At 37.8% G+C, this 20177-nt stretch overlaps 2 protein-coding genes across 5 annotated transcripts; one reads left to right on the top strand and one right to left on the bottom strand.

The window, feature by feature from the left end:
- Window positions 1–780: 780 nt before the first annotated feature.
- On the top strand, window positions 781–3198 carry LOC128205889 (ankyrin repeat and SAM domain-containing protein 3-like). Of its 4 annotated transcripts, none has more exons than XM_052907934.1 (2): window positions 781–1035; window positions 2628–3198. In XM_052907934.1, exon 2 carries the CDS (start codon window positions 2650–2652, stop codon window positions 3196–3198), a length of 549 nt encoding a protein of 182 aa, XP_052763894.1. In that variant the 5' UTR covers window positions 781–1035; window positions 2628–2649. The 4 variants fall into 4 exon arrangements, with proteins under 4 accessions (XP_052763894.1, XP_052763895.1, XP_052763897.1 ...); XM_052907935.1 differs by having other exon boundaries at window positions 2635–3198; XM_052907937.1 differs by lacking the exon at window positions 781–1035 and adding an exon at window positions 1443–1508.
- A 19-nt stretch (window positions 3199–3217) lies between these two features.
- On the bottom strand, window positions 3218–19331 carry LOC128205888 (hydroxyacid-oxoacid transhydrogenase, mitochondrial-like). Its single transcript, XM_052907933.1, has 13 exons — window positions 19152–19331; window positions 18429–18472; window positions 16558–16664; window positions 16014–16168; window positions 13781–13977; window positions 13318–13395; window positions 9432–9537; window positions 8656–8808; window positions 7585–7683; window positions 7206–7284; window positions 5813–5909; window positions 5108–5265; window positions 3218–3625 (listed from the first exon to the last, which is right to left on the bottom strand). Exons 1-13 carry the CDS (start codon window positions 19202–19204, stop codon window positions 3542–3544), a joined length of 1410 nt encoding a protein of 469 aa, XP_052763893.1. The 5' UTR covers window positions 19205–19331; the 3' UTR covers window positions 3218–3541.
- Window positions 19332–20177: the final 846 nt, after the last annotated feature.

The raw sequence follows: 20177 nt of genomic DNA on the forward strand, positions 1-20177 counted from the left end.
TTAATAGAGAGACTTAAGCCACTGTGTCATTTATAATATTAACAATCCTGCTGTTTATTCATGGCCTCAAGATCAAATATAATATCCTGATCAATACTGTAAACAGTTCCAAGCCAAGTTCGTGATGCCAGGGTTTCAAATCGAGGGCTCGATGCAAGACAGTTGTATCTCCTTGTATTTGTTCATGAAATAAGGCCCGTCTTGAACTTAGACATCGATCTGTATCCATGTTATCATGCAAAATCTTCTTAACCCATCAAAGCTCAATATTAATAACATTTTATGCTCCTAAATAAGGATTTCCTTCTCTGAAAAAGCAATACAAAGTACAAATGTATATTGACCACCACGAGGGTAGTATTTTAACCATGTTGTCAAAGACAACGTTCTAAAACAAGCATGCGGGATGTTAAGGTTACACACCACCAAAAGTTTCAGGAATAATGATATTTATGATTTACAGTGTATTGAGCATGTGAAAACATGTCTATCAGTCATAAAAACATTATTTTTTTATTGAGAATTTTCCACACAACGGAAGTACATATGACGCACTGGTGACGTCATACCTTAAGTGAAAAAACACTGTAATTTATCCGCATGCTAGTTACTGAACCGTTAAGCTCCGACTACGTATTATTGTTTCGATATAGGAATATATTCCTTATATATGGCGAACCATATACCATTGTACCTACGAAATGCGACTTTTGGCCCAGGCCGTGCACCATAGTTATAGCGCGTGTTCACTGCGTCACATACCGTGCACGCTATCCTTGGTGATATTAGATCAATTAACAACGATAGAATAGAATGGAGCAATCTTGAGAGTGAAACATTTAATTATTCCGGATGTTATTTATGTGTTATTTATGAAAGCTTCAATTAAGTTTTACAGTTGTTTTTGTAATTGCGAAATACTTGTGAGCTGTAACCATAACAAAGTAATACAATAGTGCTGGAAGACTTTCAAACCAACTGGAATTAAACACTTTGAGAATCTCAGACGGTTATTGTATACACTGAAGACACAAGGTATGTTGGAAATATTTGTGTTTTCTTTGTTATTTTATCAGTGAGTTGTATTTTCAATGGTGTTTTGAGAATCATATTCTTAAGACTACAATAGTGGACTTGTGGTATAGGTGTCCGCCTCTTATCCAAGTTGTGGGATCGATACCCACCTGGGTTACTTTTTCATGGCCTTCTAAAATGGGCACCAGTACTGGCCCAAACTTGAAGAACATTTTTAACCGTCACAAGCTATTTAAGTGGTTTATTTAATTAAGACAAAATATCTTACTTGATTTTACTAAGCAAAAGTAGTTTATCGAGATTATCATGAGTATAATTTCCGTTTCAACTCCAAAAACTCGAGGATGTAAATATTATTTTCAATACATAAAGTACTGAGCTAGGCTTAATCCTGTTAAAAGGGACTTAAAATGGTTCGAGGAATTTGGGGATGGTTTCAAGTCTTTCTAGAAAACGAACGCGAGAGTGAGTCTGTAAGCTATAACATTTCGTCATAATCAAACTAAAAGAAACTAATATACATAATGCTATTTCTTTCTCTTTTCTTAAAACCAACTACATGTTGTTACCGTTATAAGTTCATATAGTGGGTTTTAGTTTTAAGGTATTACGATCAAACGAGTTTCTCTTATTTTAACGTTAAAAGGCTTAATTTTCATGATCGATTTTCATGATGAAAATTATAAAGTTAATCTCAAAAACAATTATTTAAATGCATTTAATCAAGAACTATATAGATTGCATGAAAAACGTTTGATTTGGTTTCACGCGTATATACCTACTAAATATTAAATGGGCATCCTTACAGATGTTATGTTGGCAACGAATTTTTAAGAAATTGTTGAGATTAAGATATTTTAACTTAGTTTTTTGAACAATGTTAAGTCTGTCAGTGTGTCAATGTTAAATGATAATTAACATTTTTTTCATATTCTAGATTGCATGAAAAACGTTTGATTTGGTTTCACGCTTATACACCTACTAAATATTAAAGGGACATCCTCACAGATTGAAGTTGAGTATTTTTAACTTGGTCTAATGAACAAACAGCAAATGGCAGATACGCATTTGAACAGAATTTTGTAAATTATTTTCAATTGTGTTACTTACGCATTTCGTCAGTCAAGTGTACTGTAATTTTCTTTCAATCCCTATTTGCGCCTTTGCTGGTGCTTACACAATGAAACAAGCATTTTGTTCACATGTCACACGTAGTGTTTGTTTCGATGTCTACCCCCTATGAAACGTAAATGAGTCCCTTTAATTAACGCGTCATCTAATGATAGAACTAATACATTTTCGTTAAACCGTTGATAATACAGATGCATGGTCTTCCGCCCCAATTATCTCGAAACATCTTAAGCGTAATAAGATTAAGCATCTTATTTTATTTCGCTAAATTACTCAAGCTCTAGTTTATAAAATTTAAAATATAGTTGATGTGATTATCATAAAACTAATTTCCTACAAAAATCTGAGAACTCTTCAAAAAAAGAGTATTATAGAAATTATACCTAAACAAAAATTTTTATAAGTGACTTAGGATGTTTGAGAGATTATAAGGGCCAGCAATTTTTTACAATATACTTTAGTTTACAGCTGGCTTCCACAAGGATGCGACTCACGCGCTCGGCGAGTATCAGCATACATGGCGGTGCGGTGAGGGAGATGGCCGTTTCCGTTTTAGCGCGCATGCGTGATGACGAGTCAAAGTTGCTTTGCCAGATGAAAAGAATGATCAAAGAACGGAAGACATTCGCTACTCAAGCATTGTGTACGGAAATAGACGGATGGATGCCACTACATGCGTGCGTCCTACACGCCTCAAAGAAACTATTAAAAGTGTTTCTCAGTTCCGGTGTGGATGTGAACATTCCTATGGGGCAGCCGGAAGGACTGCCTCGCGGCTGCACGCCGCTGCATATCGCGTGTTGGCGCGGTGACAGTGACATTACAAAGTTCCTGCTCTCCCATGGGGCGGATGTGGATGCCGTGGACGGCTCCGGACGGACGCCCGTTATGTACGCGGTTAAGCGACGTCATCGGCACATCGTGCGGCTACTGGAAGACAAGGGCGCCAATATGGCGGCTGTGCAACTTCCAGTGATCTGGAATGAGTGTACCACGCCAACGGCATCACCTATGAAGTTCTGTTTCTTTTAAGGGGAATACAGTGTTATTTTAATCATAAAAACACACGTTTATTTCTTGGGAAATATATTGACAAATACATGTTCCATATATAACATTGAACAATAAGTGCATGATTTTTTGGACTAGATTTATGATATTTACAAAGAAGAATATTATTTTCATGTTTAGGAGCTCGTCATATTCTATAAACAACAATCCTTGTTCGAAAGGAAATTTCACCTTATATAAACAACGCAAGGCGCAATTATGAAATTATATTGTCACTCAATATGTCCCCTCACAGCACGTGGAAACGTGATGCAAGCAAATGACGTTTGAATCACGTGCTATATCATGACGTCATAAGCACGTGCTAGTAGATGGTCATCGAGTTCTCGAACAGTTCGGCCATTTGATCTTCGTGCACTTCGCGTGGAGACAGCTTGATCAACCGATGCTGAAGCGAAACCAAGATTATGTTGGCCAATGGGATTGTAATAATTAACGATTTAGTGTATTAGATCCACAATTAAACTTTGCCAACTTCATCTGATAGTTCAATTAACAACAATTGTACTAATAGTGTAGATGCCTGCGGCTGTTTCCATAAAACAGCTAAGTGGATATCTAAAACTAAAAGGAAAATTGCTCTCTTTTTTCTTATCAAATTTTAAACATTTTCATTTGTCACATTTTCCTCATATGTATGTATTTTTCCAATACCATATGTGGTCATTCTCGTACTCCAGAGCGGTGATGCTATCATTATTGAGCCTCTGATGGATGAGAATGCATGTGCTTTGCGCTGGGTTTTTTTGTATTTCATTTGGCAATCTGCTTTTGTCTTAATATTATTTGAACTTGGATTTTAGTTCAAAATATATTTTTAATATTAATTTCTGACATAAGCAGTAATATCTAAATAATCTTGATAGTATATTTTTAATAAACACACTTTCTAGTAAGTGATAATTTGCAATATGCTCGTGTGTTTAAAATGCTCTATCTATTTCTTGTTATTTTGCCAAAGCTATTTTAATTAAATTTTATCTTTATGCAACTACTATCTGCCAGTTTCTGTGTTGCAATATTGATATGTTATTTGATTAGCGCAATGGCGGAAAATACCTCTTCGAGCTGGTGAGTAGCTTATGTAAAATAACTTTTCTTGTATCAATAGTGCGCTCACTGTAGAAATTAAAAAAAATGTTCCTGGTTGACAAAATAATATGTTGTTTCCTTTTATGTTCTATAAAATTAAACGTATTACTCCATTTAAACGAATATTTTCGGGGAGGGCCAATTTCTAATCTTGTCATAACTTGTGGCCCAACCCAATTGTACAATAATATTGTTTGTCGAAAATATGTATACATCGTCTGTTTATTATTTATAATTAAATACGATTAAACTATTTAAACGAATATTTTGGGTGAAATAAATTCCATTCTGTTGAGTGGTTATTATGGATACCCTCCACTGAGAGAAGTATAGCGCAGCCTGGTGCGATTTTAATATTGCTGATAAATTGCTCATTAACAGAGAAAACTGTAAGTTTTCCTATTTAAGAGCTTCATTTCAGCCCAAAGTAGCATTTGTAGAAACAACAACAATTATACTGGAATTGCTGAAGTAGGATTTTACAGGGTAACAGGAATATTAAAACGGGATTGGGACTGTCCCTAACAAAAACTAAGAGGTCCCTCTCGTTGTTATCCTATAAATAATCTATTGACTGTTTATAAGGTAAAAAATCGAGAGAAACCGTGTGAACCAGTACATGCGCTACGTATTAATTTAAAATTGAATAAAATTATATTTACTGTTCGTTAAGATGTTTGTGTATAACTAAACAACACTGTTTCCAATTTGCTTAAGTCGTATGTTAAACTGTCCGACAAAATAATCACCATTTATTAAATCAACCTTAGTAGCGTACCTGTGGCATGGCGCCGGCGACCATAGTGGGGACGCAGTCCGGTTTGTACCCGAGCGCACGGAGTCCGTTCGGCACCTTAAGTTCCGACATCAACTTTCGGAGAACGTCCGACAGCAGACGACCCGCGTCCTCGTTCCGCACGCCGCTCACATCAGCGCCTAACAAAAATAACATATTGTCGAACAGGTCCACCGCATGCGGATATGACCGTCTCTCACTTGGTCAAACAGTAAATGCGAGTTATCTGTTGGTATAGGGGTACGCCTCTCATGCATGATGGTGTGGGTTCGATGCCTAACATGGGATATTTCTCAGCATGACCTTTGACAATATACACCGTTTCTTCATATGCCACGGCCTCGTGAGCGTTTCCCACCACCAGATTTCATTGTTCTATACAGAAAAGTTAAAGCTTTTGGTCGAAATTCGGTATCAACTATTTCAGCAAAGTGCTATGTTGCCACTTTAAAAAGCGCCTGACGGAACTTGATAAATACCGAATCAGATTGCTAGGTGCGATAACATGGTGACTATTGGTGAACAGTTAGGACAGTATGGACAGTTCTAGCGAAGAATCTATTACATATCGGGATGGGAAGAAACTACGACGTTTTTCCGAATGTCGAAATAAAATCTTTATATTTAAATTGTCATATTTTTTCTGCTATGATGATTTTTCATTAAGAGGAAAGCAGACGACAATACCTAGTGCTTTCGCGGCCTCCAAGTGGCGCTCTGGACACGCGGGTGCGGTGAACTCGAACACAGCCGGAGCGGACACAACCACTGATAAGCCATGTGGCTGGAAAATAACAACAAATAAGATAGGAACCAAAGCATGTTTTAAACACCCCGTGCCATCCAATTCCTTTAATATCAATATTTCTTAAACAAAAGTCTCATTTCAATAAAATAACTACAGTTCCGTAAATTGAATATGTGCCTGCCTGGAGCGCCCAATTCGTGGAATGGAAAATGATAAACGATTATTGAATATGAGTAGGACTGGTGTAACTAGAGCATATGTTTTAATATTCATATGTTTCTCTGTTGACTAGTGGTATGTTTTACTATTGAACTTGATTAGTTCGAACATCAATGCAATATATACAGAGATAGTCAAATTTGAAAAAAAAAATCCAACTTGATTTCCGCAATCTGAAAGGTCATCAAATTTGCACAATGTTGTGAGCCTACAAACCTTGCTTGCATAAGAATTAAATAAGTAAAGGAGCATATAAGGTTAATTTGATAAAGTTTGACAAAAGCTGGAATGAAGTGAATAGCGTGGTGGTGTTGTTTATTGAAATCAGTTGAGATAAAATCCTTATAAACATGACCGCTTATGGTAAGCGTTGAAAAAGAAATGCATTAGTTAGGAAAAGTCTGATTTTTATTTTACAATTCAAAGACCATAACTCCAGAGTAAATAATAACGTCGGAATGTTGATCGAACTCAGTTGAGATAGTACGCCCTTAAACACTGTAACCGAGTTTGGTAAAGATTGGCTAAGAACTGCTCAGGTAAGAGAGCGGACAATGAGATTTTTGTCAAACTTTGTCAATTCAAGGACCATGACTGTGGAATTAATAGTGTGATCTGGCTGTTGGTCAAACTCAGTTAAGATAATATGTCTTAAAACATTTTTACATGGTTCGGTGTGATTGGACAAGAAATACTCAAAGTTCAAGAGCAGACAAAATCAATTTAGGACAAAGTAAATCCTTTGGTCAAAGTCCATCCAAGTGCCATAAGTAGGCGAGTTAATAGTGCCTGTTGATCGAACTTAGTCAACAAACAGTGTAACCAAGTTTGATAAAGATTGGAAAATAAATGATTAATGAAGAGAACGGACATTAACGTTTAACTCCGCGGAAGACGACTTCAGACAACACGAGTTCCATATAGGTCTACAACCCCCTACAGGCGTCATGCACGCAGCGGCAACCTAAACAAGCGTCTACTCACAATGTAGGGACATGGCCTCAGCCAGTCACGTGCCGAGCTTACATCATGAATGAAAGACGTTGACACGTGACCACTACTCATAAACTTTCTACAAGACCCCCACCCCTATGCAAACATACGAACACTTACAATAAGTGGCAGATCCTGCTCGTAGCCTTCCGCCATATATGTGCCCACGTTACCGGAAATAGGGTACGACATACCATGGCTGAAAAACATGATCGGATAAACACCATGACGTTGATTCAGCAAGTTGCTTAAACTTTATGTGTTAACATATTATATGCGCAAAGACGCAATGTAGAAATGGTAAATAAATCGTCTGCCTACAAAGGCATACATCATTTTTAACTTCGTATTAAATTTTTGTATACCGGAGGTCAATTTAACACAGACATGGTCGCATTGCGTTACATCAAAGAGCCGTTCATTATCATTTTTCTAATTATTCAAATTTGACATATAGGATTCACTTGCAATAACACTTTTTGTAACCGGAAGCAGTTACCAGAGATGACATCCGGCGTTGCCGAAGCCGATACCGGCGTACGTGCTAGCGAGGTGCATGGCGGAGCGCGCCTCATAGTCGTCAGCATTAAACGTCGCCCTAGAAACACAAAACGTTGGTGTTGACTCGTGTTTTCATGCGTTATAATAGAACAGAACATAATAGAACAGAATATACATGTGTTCCAAGGTATGTACGTCACCACAACGCTTGCAAGAAGCATGGCGGAGCGTGCTTCGAAGTCGTCCACATTATACGTTGCTCCAAAAACATGTTTTACAACATTAACAACCTAGTGTTTCGGAATTATGTAGGAATCTCTTTTCATAGTCATACTTATAAATTCTAATTTTAATTATATTTCGAACATTTTACCCCAAAAATCACATTTCACAAAATATGTGGTTTCTTTACTAAAGGTATCTTATACTGAAGAACAATATCTTTTAGATACAGTGATTCTGGTAATTTTATTGCAACATTTGACAAAATTATTGGCAAATTCCAGAAATTCTCATTTTCATTTACGTTTTCAAACAATTTACCCCAAAAATCACATTTCACATAATTAAGTAGTTTCTATATTACAATATAATACCTATTTATATACAGTAACTCTGGTAATGTTATTGCAAAATCTGACAAAGTTGATGGCAAATTCCAGACATTCTCATTTCCATTTAATGTTTCAAACATTTTATCCTAAAAATCATCTTTCACAAAATACGTTGCTTCTATACTTTATGTATATTATACTGTAATATCTATTAAATTCAGTAATTCTGGTAATTTTATTGCAAAATTAGACACCGTTATTTCCAAATTTCAGAAATTCTCACTTTTATTTTTTTTAACATTTTACCGAAAATTTCACTCTTTGCACCATGTGATTGTGTTTTTTCCGTGGACTATTAAAAATATATCCGAACCCAAGGTCAATGTGCTTTCATGTTTTTTAAGAGCGCGCTTCGTTGTCCTCAGCATGTTGTCCCAGAAAGACAAGCTAGGATTATACTCTATGCTTTCATCATTGCAAATCATCCCTTCCCTGCTATGTGGTAAACTACTGACCGTTTGATGTACTTGGACGTGAGGTTCAATGCGAACAGTGACCAGATGTCGCTGATAGGGTTACATCCTTGGTAGGAGGGCCGCAGTTTCGGGTTCGCAGGTCGTGGAGTCCGTTCGGTGTAGGGTTTGGCCGTGTAGGACTCGATTGCGTGGCTGAACGTCAATAGAGAGATGTTGAAATGTAAACTTCCGTTGAACATGCAGTGGATTTTAAAACTTATATACGCTGGTAAAAGGCTTCGGAAACTAAGCCAGCTGTTATTAGAGATTTTAATGCTAAAAATATAGCAAGATTTGTGCCAAATACATGTCCATTACCCCTCTGCTTAATGCCTGAATTTCATCCTAATGGCATGCGTATTAAAGATAACAGTTCACAATATGTGTATTACAACTAGTAAGGAATTCAAATTTGTATTTTAAAGGAATGACCGTCCTAAAAGACACGTCGCCAAGGGTGAGTTGCCTGGTGGTGTCAGCCTCTCAACCATAATGTTGCGGGTTTGATACCCACCAGGTTGAGAGTATTTCAGCGGAAAAAGGTTCCCGTCTCTCATCAAAGAGGTCGAGAGTGCGTTCCCCCAATAAGGGTACTTTCTCATCGTCCCTCAAAAAGTACACATGTACTGGTTTTTACCAGGGAACGGATTCGAGTCTGATTCATATCAGCTATCAGCTGTCACGCTAAAATTAATTGAGCTGAAACGAATAAGTATAAAAATGTACGTCAAAAGGTTCCAACACTCTCGTCAGGTAAATTGGTGGCAGGAACGTACCACAGAACGTCAATCCCGGTGTAACAGGTGACGCGTTCCGGTGCCGTAATCAGATGGTCGGGGTCCACGATGCCGAGGTCAGGACGTAGAGCACGATTCGCGATACCTACATGAACAGAAAAAATAACTATGTTGCCATATCTTCAACAAGCCTACGATATAATTATGAAAAAATCAGGGGTCGTATTCATATTTAAGTAAAAATACTTCGTCATTCTTTTTTATTTTTTTACAACGAATATTTGAAATGAACTCTATTTGTCATCAAAATTTATTCATACGCCTCGATAATTGGATCATTGTCTTTATTATTTTCCTATTCTTAGTTTTAAAACATCTTTAGTAATCTTTAGTATGAATATGGCCCAATGCTGTGAAGCACGACTCGCGACACCAACATGAACAGGAAGACACACTATGTTGCCATCACTTCAACAAGCCTACGACACCTACATGAACAGGAACACACACTATGTTGCCATCACTTCAACAAGCCTACGACACCTACATGAACAGGAAGACACACTATGTTGCCATCACTTCAACAAGCCTACGATACCTACATGAACAGGAAAACACACTATGCCGCCATTACTTCAACAAGCCTACGATACCTACATGAACAGGAAAACACACTGTGTGCCACAATACCTACCTGAACAGGAAAACGCACTATGTTGCCATCACTTCAACAAGCCTACGATACCTACATGAACAGGAAAACACACTATGCCGCCATTACTTCAACAAGCCTACGATACCTACATGAACAGGAAAACACACTGTGTGCCACAATACCTACCTGAACAGGAAAACGCACTATGTTGCCATCACTTCAACAAGCCTAAGATACCTACATGAACAGGAAAACACACTATGTTGCCATCACTCCAACAAGCCTACGATACCTACATGAACAGGAAGACACACTATGTTGCCATCACTTCAACAAGTCTACGATACCTACATGAACAGGAAAACACACTATGTTGCCATCACTTCAACAAGCCTACGATACCTACATGAACAGGAAAACACACTATGTTGCCATCACTTCAACAAGCCTACGATACCTACATGAACAGGAAGACACACTATGTTGCCATCACTCCAACAAGTCTACGATACCTACATGAACAAGAAAACACACTATGTTGCCATCACTCCAACAAGCCTACGATACCTACATGAACAGGAAGACACACTATGTTGCCATCACTTCAACAAGCCTACGATACCTACATGAACAGGAAAACACACTATGCCGCCATTACTTCAACAAGCCTACGATACCTACATGAACAGGAAAACACACTATGTGCCACAATACCTACCTGAACAGGAAAACGCACTATGTTGCCATCACTTCAACAAGCCTACGATACCTACATGAACAGGAAAACACACTATGTTGCCATCACTTCAACAAGCCTACGATACCTACATGAACAGGAAAACACACTATGTTGCCATCACTTCAACAAGCCTACGATACCTACATGAACAGGAAAACACACTATGCCGCCATTACTTCAACAAGCCTACGATACCTACATGAACAGGAAAACACACTATGCCGCCATTACTTCAACAAGCCTACGATACCTACATGAACAGGAAAACACACTGTGTGCCACAATACCTACCTGAACAGGAAAACGCACTATGTTGCCATCACTTCAACAAGCCTACGATACCTACATGAACAGGAAAACACACTATGCCGCCATTACTTCAACAAGCCTACGATACCTACATGAACAAGAAAACACACTATGTTGCCATCACTTCAACAAGCCTACGATACCTACATGAACAGGAAAACACACTATGCCGCCATTACTTCAACAAGCCTACGATACCTACATGAACAGGAAAACACACTATGTTGCCATCACTTCAACAAGCCTACGATACCTACATGAACAGGAAGACACACTATGTTGCCATCACTTCAACAAGTCTACGATACCTACATGAACAAGAAAACACACTATGTTGTCATCACTCCAACAAGTCTACGATACCTACATGAACAAGAAAACACACTATGTTGTCATCACTCCAACAAGTCTACGATACCTACATGAACAAGAAAACACACTATGTTGTCATCACTTCAACAAGTCTACGATACCTACATGAACAAGAAAACACACTATGTTGTCATCACTCCAACAAGTCTACGATACCTACGTGAACAGAAAAACACACTATGTTGCCATCACTCCAACAAGCCTACGATACCTACATGAACAGGAAAACACACTATGTTGCCATCACTTCAACAAGCCTACGATACCTACATGAACAGGAAAACACACTATGTTGCCATCACTTCAACAAGCCTACGATACCTACATGAACAGGAAAACACACTATGTTGTCATCACTTCAACAAGTCTACGATACCTACATGAACAAGAAAACACACTATGTTGTCATCACTCCAACAAGTCTACGATACCTACATGAACAAGAAAACACACTATGTTGTCATCACTTCAACAAGTCTACGATACCTACATGAACAGGAAAACACACTATGTTGTCATCACTTCAACAAGTCTACGATACCTACATGAACAGGAAAACACACTATGTTGCCATCACTCCAACAAGCCTACGATGCATACATGAACAGGAAAATACACTTTGGTGCCATCACTTTAACAAGCGTTCGGTACTTACCTACCTGCCTCAGACATATGATTAGAAATTAAACCTGTAAAACTAAATGAGGATAGGGTAAAAGTTATTAGTCTCATTACAACTAAGTATCAAGGATTCCAAATATCGATCGCACAATACGAGCGTTGATAAAATATTGCATAAATAATTCGTGGTATATTGAAGAACGGCCCACAGTATATTGAATCTGTTTATCAAAGCACGGCACGTGGTATATCGAATCACCAACCGGGGTATACCTAATCACGGCCTGCAATAAAGTCACTCACGGCCGGCGGTATATCAAATCAAGTCTCGAGGTACTAGTATATCGAATCATGGCCCATGGTATATCGAATCATGACACGCAATATTTCGATTCACGGTACGTGGTATATTAAATGATGGCACGAGGTTTACGAATCGTAGCTCGCGGTATATCGAATCACGGACCGCGGCATATTGGTTCTGTATATCGAATCACGTCCCGCGGTTTATAGAATCGGTATTTCAAATCACGGCTGGCGGTAAATGGAATCAAGGCTCGCGGTAAATCGAATCATGGCCCTCCATATATCGGAATGCTTTATCGTCATCAAAGGTGTTTTGGAAAGCGGTATGGCGATCAGGAATGTACCAGGACGTTTCATCGCAGACCGCGGTCAATCAAAACGCATAATCGAGACCTGCGGTATACAGTGTGTGTATACCATGTGATAAATTACGTCATATATGCTACGTCGGAAGGCAACATTTTTGCTTAAAATGAAGACTTTAAACAAAGATAACTTTTCTTTTATTTCACAATTTTAAATGAAACAAAGGGCATTCGATGTCGCTTAAGGAGCCCCGCCTTCGGTCTTTTACCAGAGTTTTAAAGGAGCTCCGTAAGCGGAGTAGACTGTGCTATGTTTCATTTAAAATGGTAAAAAATAGTGAAGTTATCTTTGTTTAAATTCATCATTCGAAGCAAAATATGACCTTCCGATGAGTCATTTATGACGTAATTTATCACGTGGTATACACACACACTGGTATATCGAATCGCCTTATAGTCGCGCCGCAGTATACCGGCGCATTATCGCGTCGAGTTATATTGTCACGTGTTAACGTAAGTCGCGATATATCGGAGCGCGTTATTGCCATGTGATATATCAGAATGCGTCATAACGGATATTGCGCATAAAGCGACATCTTCTATGCAAAACGCTCTTACCTGTCTTGGCTTTCATCGGAAGGTAGTCGAATACAGTCGTCCCCGTTGTCTCACTGCCTGTACCCGCCGTGGTCGGCACTGGAGAAAAAAACGGACACTACTACATACATTGCTCGTGCATTACTCCATACTTAATACAAGACGAAATTTGATGCAAGACATCAAAGATGCGGCTGAATAGGTTAAAGTATGATTATACATTTTCTACCATAACTCGAATGAGGGAGTTCGTCAGTTTGAACATTCAAATAAGTGATTGAATGAGCAGGGATGATACGAATCGTAATAGTACATATATGTAAAACAAATAGGGCGCCATTTTGTCAGAAACACGTTAAAGTTTTAATAAAATATGTACCCCCAAACCATCTGAATGGCAGCCAATTCATCATTTCGCCAAAAAAAAAATCAGACCAGTCTGGATGAATTGGCAATGAATGAGCTTCAAGATCATGATCGTTACCAGCAATGAGTGGTTTCAGCTTGTGTTCGACGGGCATCCCCTTCCCGATGGGGGCGTTGACAAAGTCGAGAAGTTCCGCTTCCGGTTTGGTGGAGTAGAGGTTGGCCGCTTTGGCCGTATCAATCACACTTCCCCCACCCACCGCGAGAAACAGGTCAAAGTTGCCTTCCTTCGCGAAGTCGATACATTCTTTAAAACTGAAAAATGTTTACGAAAAGGTAGTATCACAAACAGACCCATAAAACTTTCATTGTAACGACGCCTGTAAAAATGGCACCTACGGTGGAAATATCAGAGTTTAGGGTTTTTTACTGAACCCGAAGCACTATTATCTTAGGAGTATTTCAGGGGAAGGAACATCAGAATATCTCAACTTTTGGCGTTGATATGGCAATGTTCGTTTAACTAGAATACATGAAAAATAACCAGATATTGCTTGCAATATTGAGGCATTTATAAACATAAAGACAAATGATTTTTCACATTTTATAAAACACATTAAACGAATAGTTTAAAAACACACTTACACATATGAAGGGAAAAAGTGTTATGACAACATCAAAAACATTTATCAATTAATGTTACTATGGATTTCTATAAAACCTTAAAGCAACTTAAATCGTTTTAGTTGCAAAACTTTTGCATATAAAATAGTAATCATATGATCATGGAATGGTAAAACAGCGTAGATTACGAAATACTGTGACAAAACAATATTGTTTTTCGCATTAGTATGATGTTCTAGCGTAAGATCAGAAAAAAATTAAAACAAGAAGCATGCTATGGGAATTTATCTTTTAGTAGCTTGTGTTAAGAGATTTTTTATTTTTATTTTTTATCAATGTGTTCTTTTGTTGCCATGGTTACAAATTTGAAATGTAGTATTTCACATACATATGCCCTCAGTAAGGTTTTAGCCAGGTTTTCAAAATGAAAGGGTGGTGCAGTAAGGCTACAGTATGGCGATTGCTAATTCTAAGATTCATATAACATGAATATTGAATGTTAAAATAGCTAAATGCGCTACAAATGAAGAAGTGTTGTGGTTTTTAATTTAACATGTATTATAACCAAAAAATATCATGATAAATCAGTTAACTGCATTGCAGATGAATAAATTTGTTTGATTGCACAAAGTAAACTTCTGTCATCATGAAGCTACAATCACAGCCAGATAAAAGATTGTATTGACGGTTTAACTGCTTTTGATCCAGCTTGACTTGAAAATGAGATTTGATCATTCTTATTTATTTTCATTTGATCATATGAATCTAAATATACACAAGATCATATGAATCTAACTATACACAAGACGAACAAAGGGTGTTTTGTTTTTCACGGAACATTTTGGTGTCCTCATCAAAAGCAGTATTTTGTAAGTGTTTCACAATTACGGCTATGTTTTATAAGCTTTAATTTTTCAACAGATCAGCCAATCGAAATGTAAGCATTGTTTGATAGGCTTCAGGTTGTTTTGGAAGATTTGTTCTGCCAAATGGTCGCCAATAGAAAAGTAAAATGAAAGTGACTGTACAACTACATATGTGATCTATTTAATAAATTATCAATGACGTTATGTATTGAATATTATCATAACTGTGCAATGACATTTGATACTGACATATGATAAACCCAAAAATGTACATATGTTACTTAGATTTTAAGTCCTTAAAATGAATGTACATGGGAATATATATATTTGTTCCCCTGTCGCACACGAAATGGGTAAAATATATTAAACTCGAATAAAATACATTAATTTACCTTTTCTTTAATTGTATATATTTAATGATTGATAGCATTTTTTCTTGCGTTTATGATGTATGCACGCGAGCAATTTCCATGAAGCGCGCTAGCATGGAAATAGAACATGTAAACAAAGGGAAGTAATTGTGAATTCTCAAACGAGTCTTGCCAGACACACTTCCATTCTCATACACCAGAGCGATGATGTTAGGCCTAGGATTTATCATTGCCAAACCTCTGATGAATGAAAATGACACACTACGGGAATTAAAAGAAAACACTCCTTTTTAAAGGGATACTTCACGCTAGCGCAACTCGCCCCGGCCATTACCTCAGGTGTACGGAGGTCTCTCATATAGCTACATGTGATACTCTATGCTAGCGCAACTCGCCCCAGTCGTTACCTCAGATCGTTGTCTAGGTAATGTGGTTTTTCATATAGCGCTATGTGGTACTCTATGCTAGCGTAACTCGCCCATGAGCTTACCTCTCGTCTGTGGGCTCAACCCGGACATCGTCGTACAGCTGGTATCCGATCTTCTGTTCGTCAAGCGCCTGGAGAACCGTCTGCACTGGCTTCATCTTCGACAGACGCTTGTCGGTCACTACCATCACCTTCCGGGCGCCGAAGTTTTCGCAATCCTTGAAGCAGACAAATAAATAATAATATGGTTTCTTTGGAACTTCTTACTTTGGAAAAAAGCTAAATATATGAAGCCAAGATACACCGTCAAAAAAGTAAGATATTTTAAAGCCTTTTTCACAAGATTAGAGATTTAAGGAATTTGATAGTTTTCACCAGAGGCAGAACATTTTACAGCTACTTAGATTGATTTGCTTATTATTTATTTAAAATTATCTCATTTTTACGCTGAACTCGCGACATACTTCTCACTATGCCGGCTTTGTGTGGGATGTCCTTTCCGTACCGAATGTAAGAGCAGGCTATTCGAAAAGCGTACTCTTTACTCGCGAACCCGGCCCGTCTCTTCTGCACGGATACTGGACTCACATACAAATATAACACTCACCATGCCAACCTCGCGGGTTACGCCTGCGCCATACCGGATGTTAGAGCAGGCCATTTCCAAGGCGTACTCCTTCTCAACCGCCGTTCCACCGCCGCTGCTGTATGGGGCTGTGCGAACAAAGTAAACAAAGCTGAAAACCCATTCTTGGTTATTACTCTAAGAATGAATGACAATGCGCGTATACGGCCACTACACTTGTGGCTATGACTAAAAGTACATGCACATCTCGTGTTCGATCTGATAAATGTACGGTTCTCGAGTTAATGTTCGAACAAAGTTTGCATACTACAGCTGACCATAACCTTTGACAAACTGATCTCAAAATCAATGAGGGTCATCGCCTGGTCAATGGCAACCTACCACTAAAGTTTCATGATCCTAGATTACAACATTCCCGAGTTATTGGGTGGAGTAAGACTGTTTGCCGTGACCTTTGAGCAAATGAGGTCAAAATCAACAGGGATTATCTGGTAGTCAAGGGCTACCTGTCCTAGATCCAACTGTTATTGCGTGGACAAATGTTTCATAAAATCGCTGTACATGACCTTGACCTATGACCCACTGAACTCATAAATAAAAGGGTTCAGCTGATGGTCAGCCGCAACATACCGCTGAAGAGTCAATGTCCTAGGTAAGACGGGTCTAGAGTTAATGTGTGGACAAAATGTTCATAAGACTATCAATCGAGATACTGATCATTGACGTACTGACCAGAACATCAATGTGGTCGTCATTTGGTCAAGGGTAATCTGTAACTGAAGTGTCATGGACATACGACAAATCGTTCTCGAATTATTAAGCGGACCTAAGACTGAAGTCCATGAACTTGAACCTTTGAGCTATTGTGCAGACTAAAGTTTCGCGGTGCTTAGGTCTTTTTTCTTTACTGTGCTGACAAGGTGTTAATAAGACTGTGACCTTGATCTTTTGATCACTTAAAGTGACACTCTCTTTCAAAATCATTACATACATATGTATAGCAAACATAAATTTTGAGTGATATACCATTAACTAAATACTAAATCATGCATTTATGGATAATATTAATTACTGAAAACAAGATTGTAGCCTTCTATTTAATAGCTGATAACGCAAAAATATTAAATCATTTGTGAAGATTTACTGTGGTCTACTATCGTCTCATAAGGTAGAGATACCACCGACCGACCGAACTTTAAAAACCTATACACATGTATGCCCTTTTATCAAAAGAGGGGCGCACCGACCGACCGAAATTTAAAAACCTATACACATGTGTGCTCTTTTAATCAAAAGAGGGGCGCACCAACCGACCGAAATTTAAAAACCTATACACATGTATGCCCTTTTTATCAAAAGAGGGGCGCACCGACCGACCGAAATTTAAAAACCTATACACATGTGTGCCCTTTTTATCAAAAGAGGGGCGCACCGACCGACCAAAATTTAAAAACCTATACACATGTGTGCCCTTTTTATCAAAAGAGGGGCGCACCGACCGACCGAAATTTAAAAACCTATACACATGTATGCCCTTTTTATCAAAAGAGGGGCGCACCGACCGACCGAAATTTAAAAACCTATACACATGTATGCCCTTTTTATCAAAAGAGGGGCGCACCGACCGACCGAAATTTAAAAACCTATACACATGTGTGCCCTTTTTATCAAAAGAGGGGCGCACCGACCGACCGAAATTTAAAAACCTATACACATGTGTGCTCTTTTAATCAAAAGAGGGGCGCACCGACCGACCGAAATTTAAAAACCTATACACATGTGTGCTCTTTTAATCAAAAGAGGGGCGCACCGACCGACCGAAATTTAAAAACCTATACAAAGGTATGCCCTTTTAATCAAAAGATGGCTTAAATACCATTGATTGTTATTACCTGATCCATGCTGGGATACTTTTTGCAAAGCTGACAGCAAGCATCTGAAACAGAATATTAGAATATTATTATATGATAACAGGATGCAGAGGGGTTAATATACATGATGCATATGTTAAATGCTTGGAGTTTGTGTAAGATAAAATACAACCAAAACTTTGTATTCCATTTATTCATCTACATATATTCACCAAGAACGCGCAGCAAGTACATGTGTATCTAGCAGTCATGATAACAGCATACTTAAACCTTATCGTGAGTAGCATATTATTTCAGCTTTACATAAAATATGATAAAAAAATGCTTAGCATGCAGTATGGTAATGATTAGTCCATAGACTAACGAACGTTTTGTAGCGCTACGCAGTACTCAATTTTTACGTTTATGAATATTTTACATAACAACGTTCAGTTACAGAGTTCGTTTCATATCGATAAAAAAATTGTTCGATAGCAAATTATAGCATAGCAAGCATCTCATATTGTGTTAGTACTGGACTGCACGTTTTTTTTAAAAGCGTGTTTATTATAACTGTACTAAAACTTCTATGAACGGCATCAATTGTCACGGCTCATTAAATCCTAGATATATAGTGTATGTTAACCGCGTTCTCATTGAAAGTATTAAAATAGATTTTTAAACCTTTGATCATGCATGTACAAATAAATCTACACTTGTTATATTCATTACAGAAACATTTAATGGAAAGGGCAAAACTCAAACCTGCTAAAGTTAGTATTCCTTACTCCTATGGCAGCGTTTTTTAAAGCTGACATTGTGAATTTTGCAAATTAAACCCTATTGAAATCCAGGTTTAAACAAACTACATCAAAACTGGCCGAAATGTAGTACGCTGTAGGATAAAACAAGAGCATCTAAAGCCGGGAAACAGATAAGCCTCAAGAGTAATCGAGTAATACTACTTGTTGACCGTTAAAGGTACTCGCTTATGTTTTCGGGCCAGAAATTAGTTTTTCCGGTTACGAATTTGAAAACACTTATTTTATCATTATTTTACTCTTTGATATCGAAATTGATGGGAAAAAATCAATTACATTTTAAAAAGTAAAATTATTTTGGTTTTATTGGGGTGCGAACTCACGCCGGTAAACTTCAAGAAAAAAAACTAGGCCATCAGGACATAAACAAAAGGTCTGGAAACTTTGACAATTTGATCATACATTGTTAACATCACGTGATAATGTCAGTCAACCAATCACACATCCTGAATGGTTTCGCTGTAATCGTTAAACCCGTTAGTTACGGTATTGAAAATATTAGTCTTCAAAGACGGTATATGAGCAAATATCAGCATTTGCTCAAGGTTTCAAGCTTTGGGTATTTTAGTTTTATTACTTCTTATGGTTTGCCAACCTTTTTTTCGTAAAGAAAAATGTGCATTTTACCTTGGACCAATAACAAACTCCCAGATTTTACCAACCATGGGCGAGTCCCTTTAATACCGCCCATGATAATATTTGGACAATAGAAATATGTGAATCTGATAACCTAATATCATTGAGTTAGAAATTAGGAGTACACTGGGTGGCACCGCGGATATGTCCACGTGTAATTTCGGGAATTTATATAACATATTTTACCTTTTTGTATATTAATATACATTTATATAAGTGTGTTAAAAACAATTAGGCTTTTGATTAGAATGCATTTATCCACTATTCACTTAAGTTATTCAAACACAAAACAGTTAGTTAATATGGTGGCATATAACTGCCGTCATCGTCGGAT

This window comes from Mya arenaria, chromosome 10 (genome assembly GCF_026914265.1).
Source record: "Mya arenaria isolate MELC-2E11 chromosome 10, ASM2691426v1".
Classification (NCBI taxonomy): Eukaryota; Metazoa; Mollusca; class Bivalvia; order Myida; family Myidae; genus Mya; species Mya arenaria.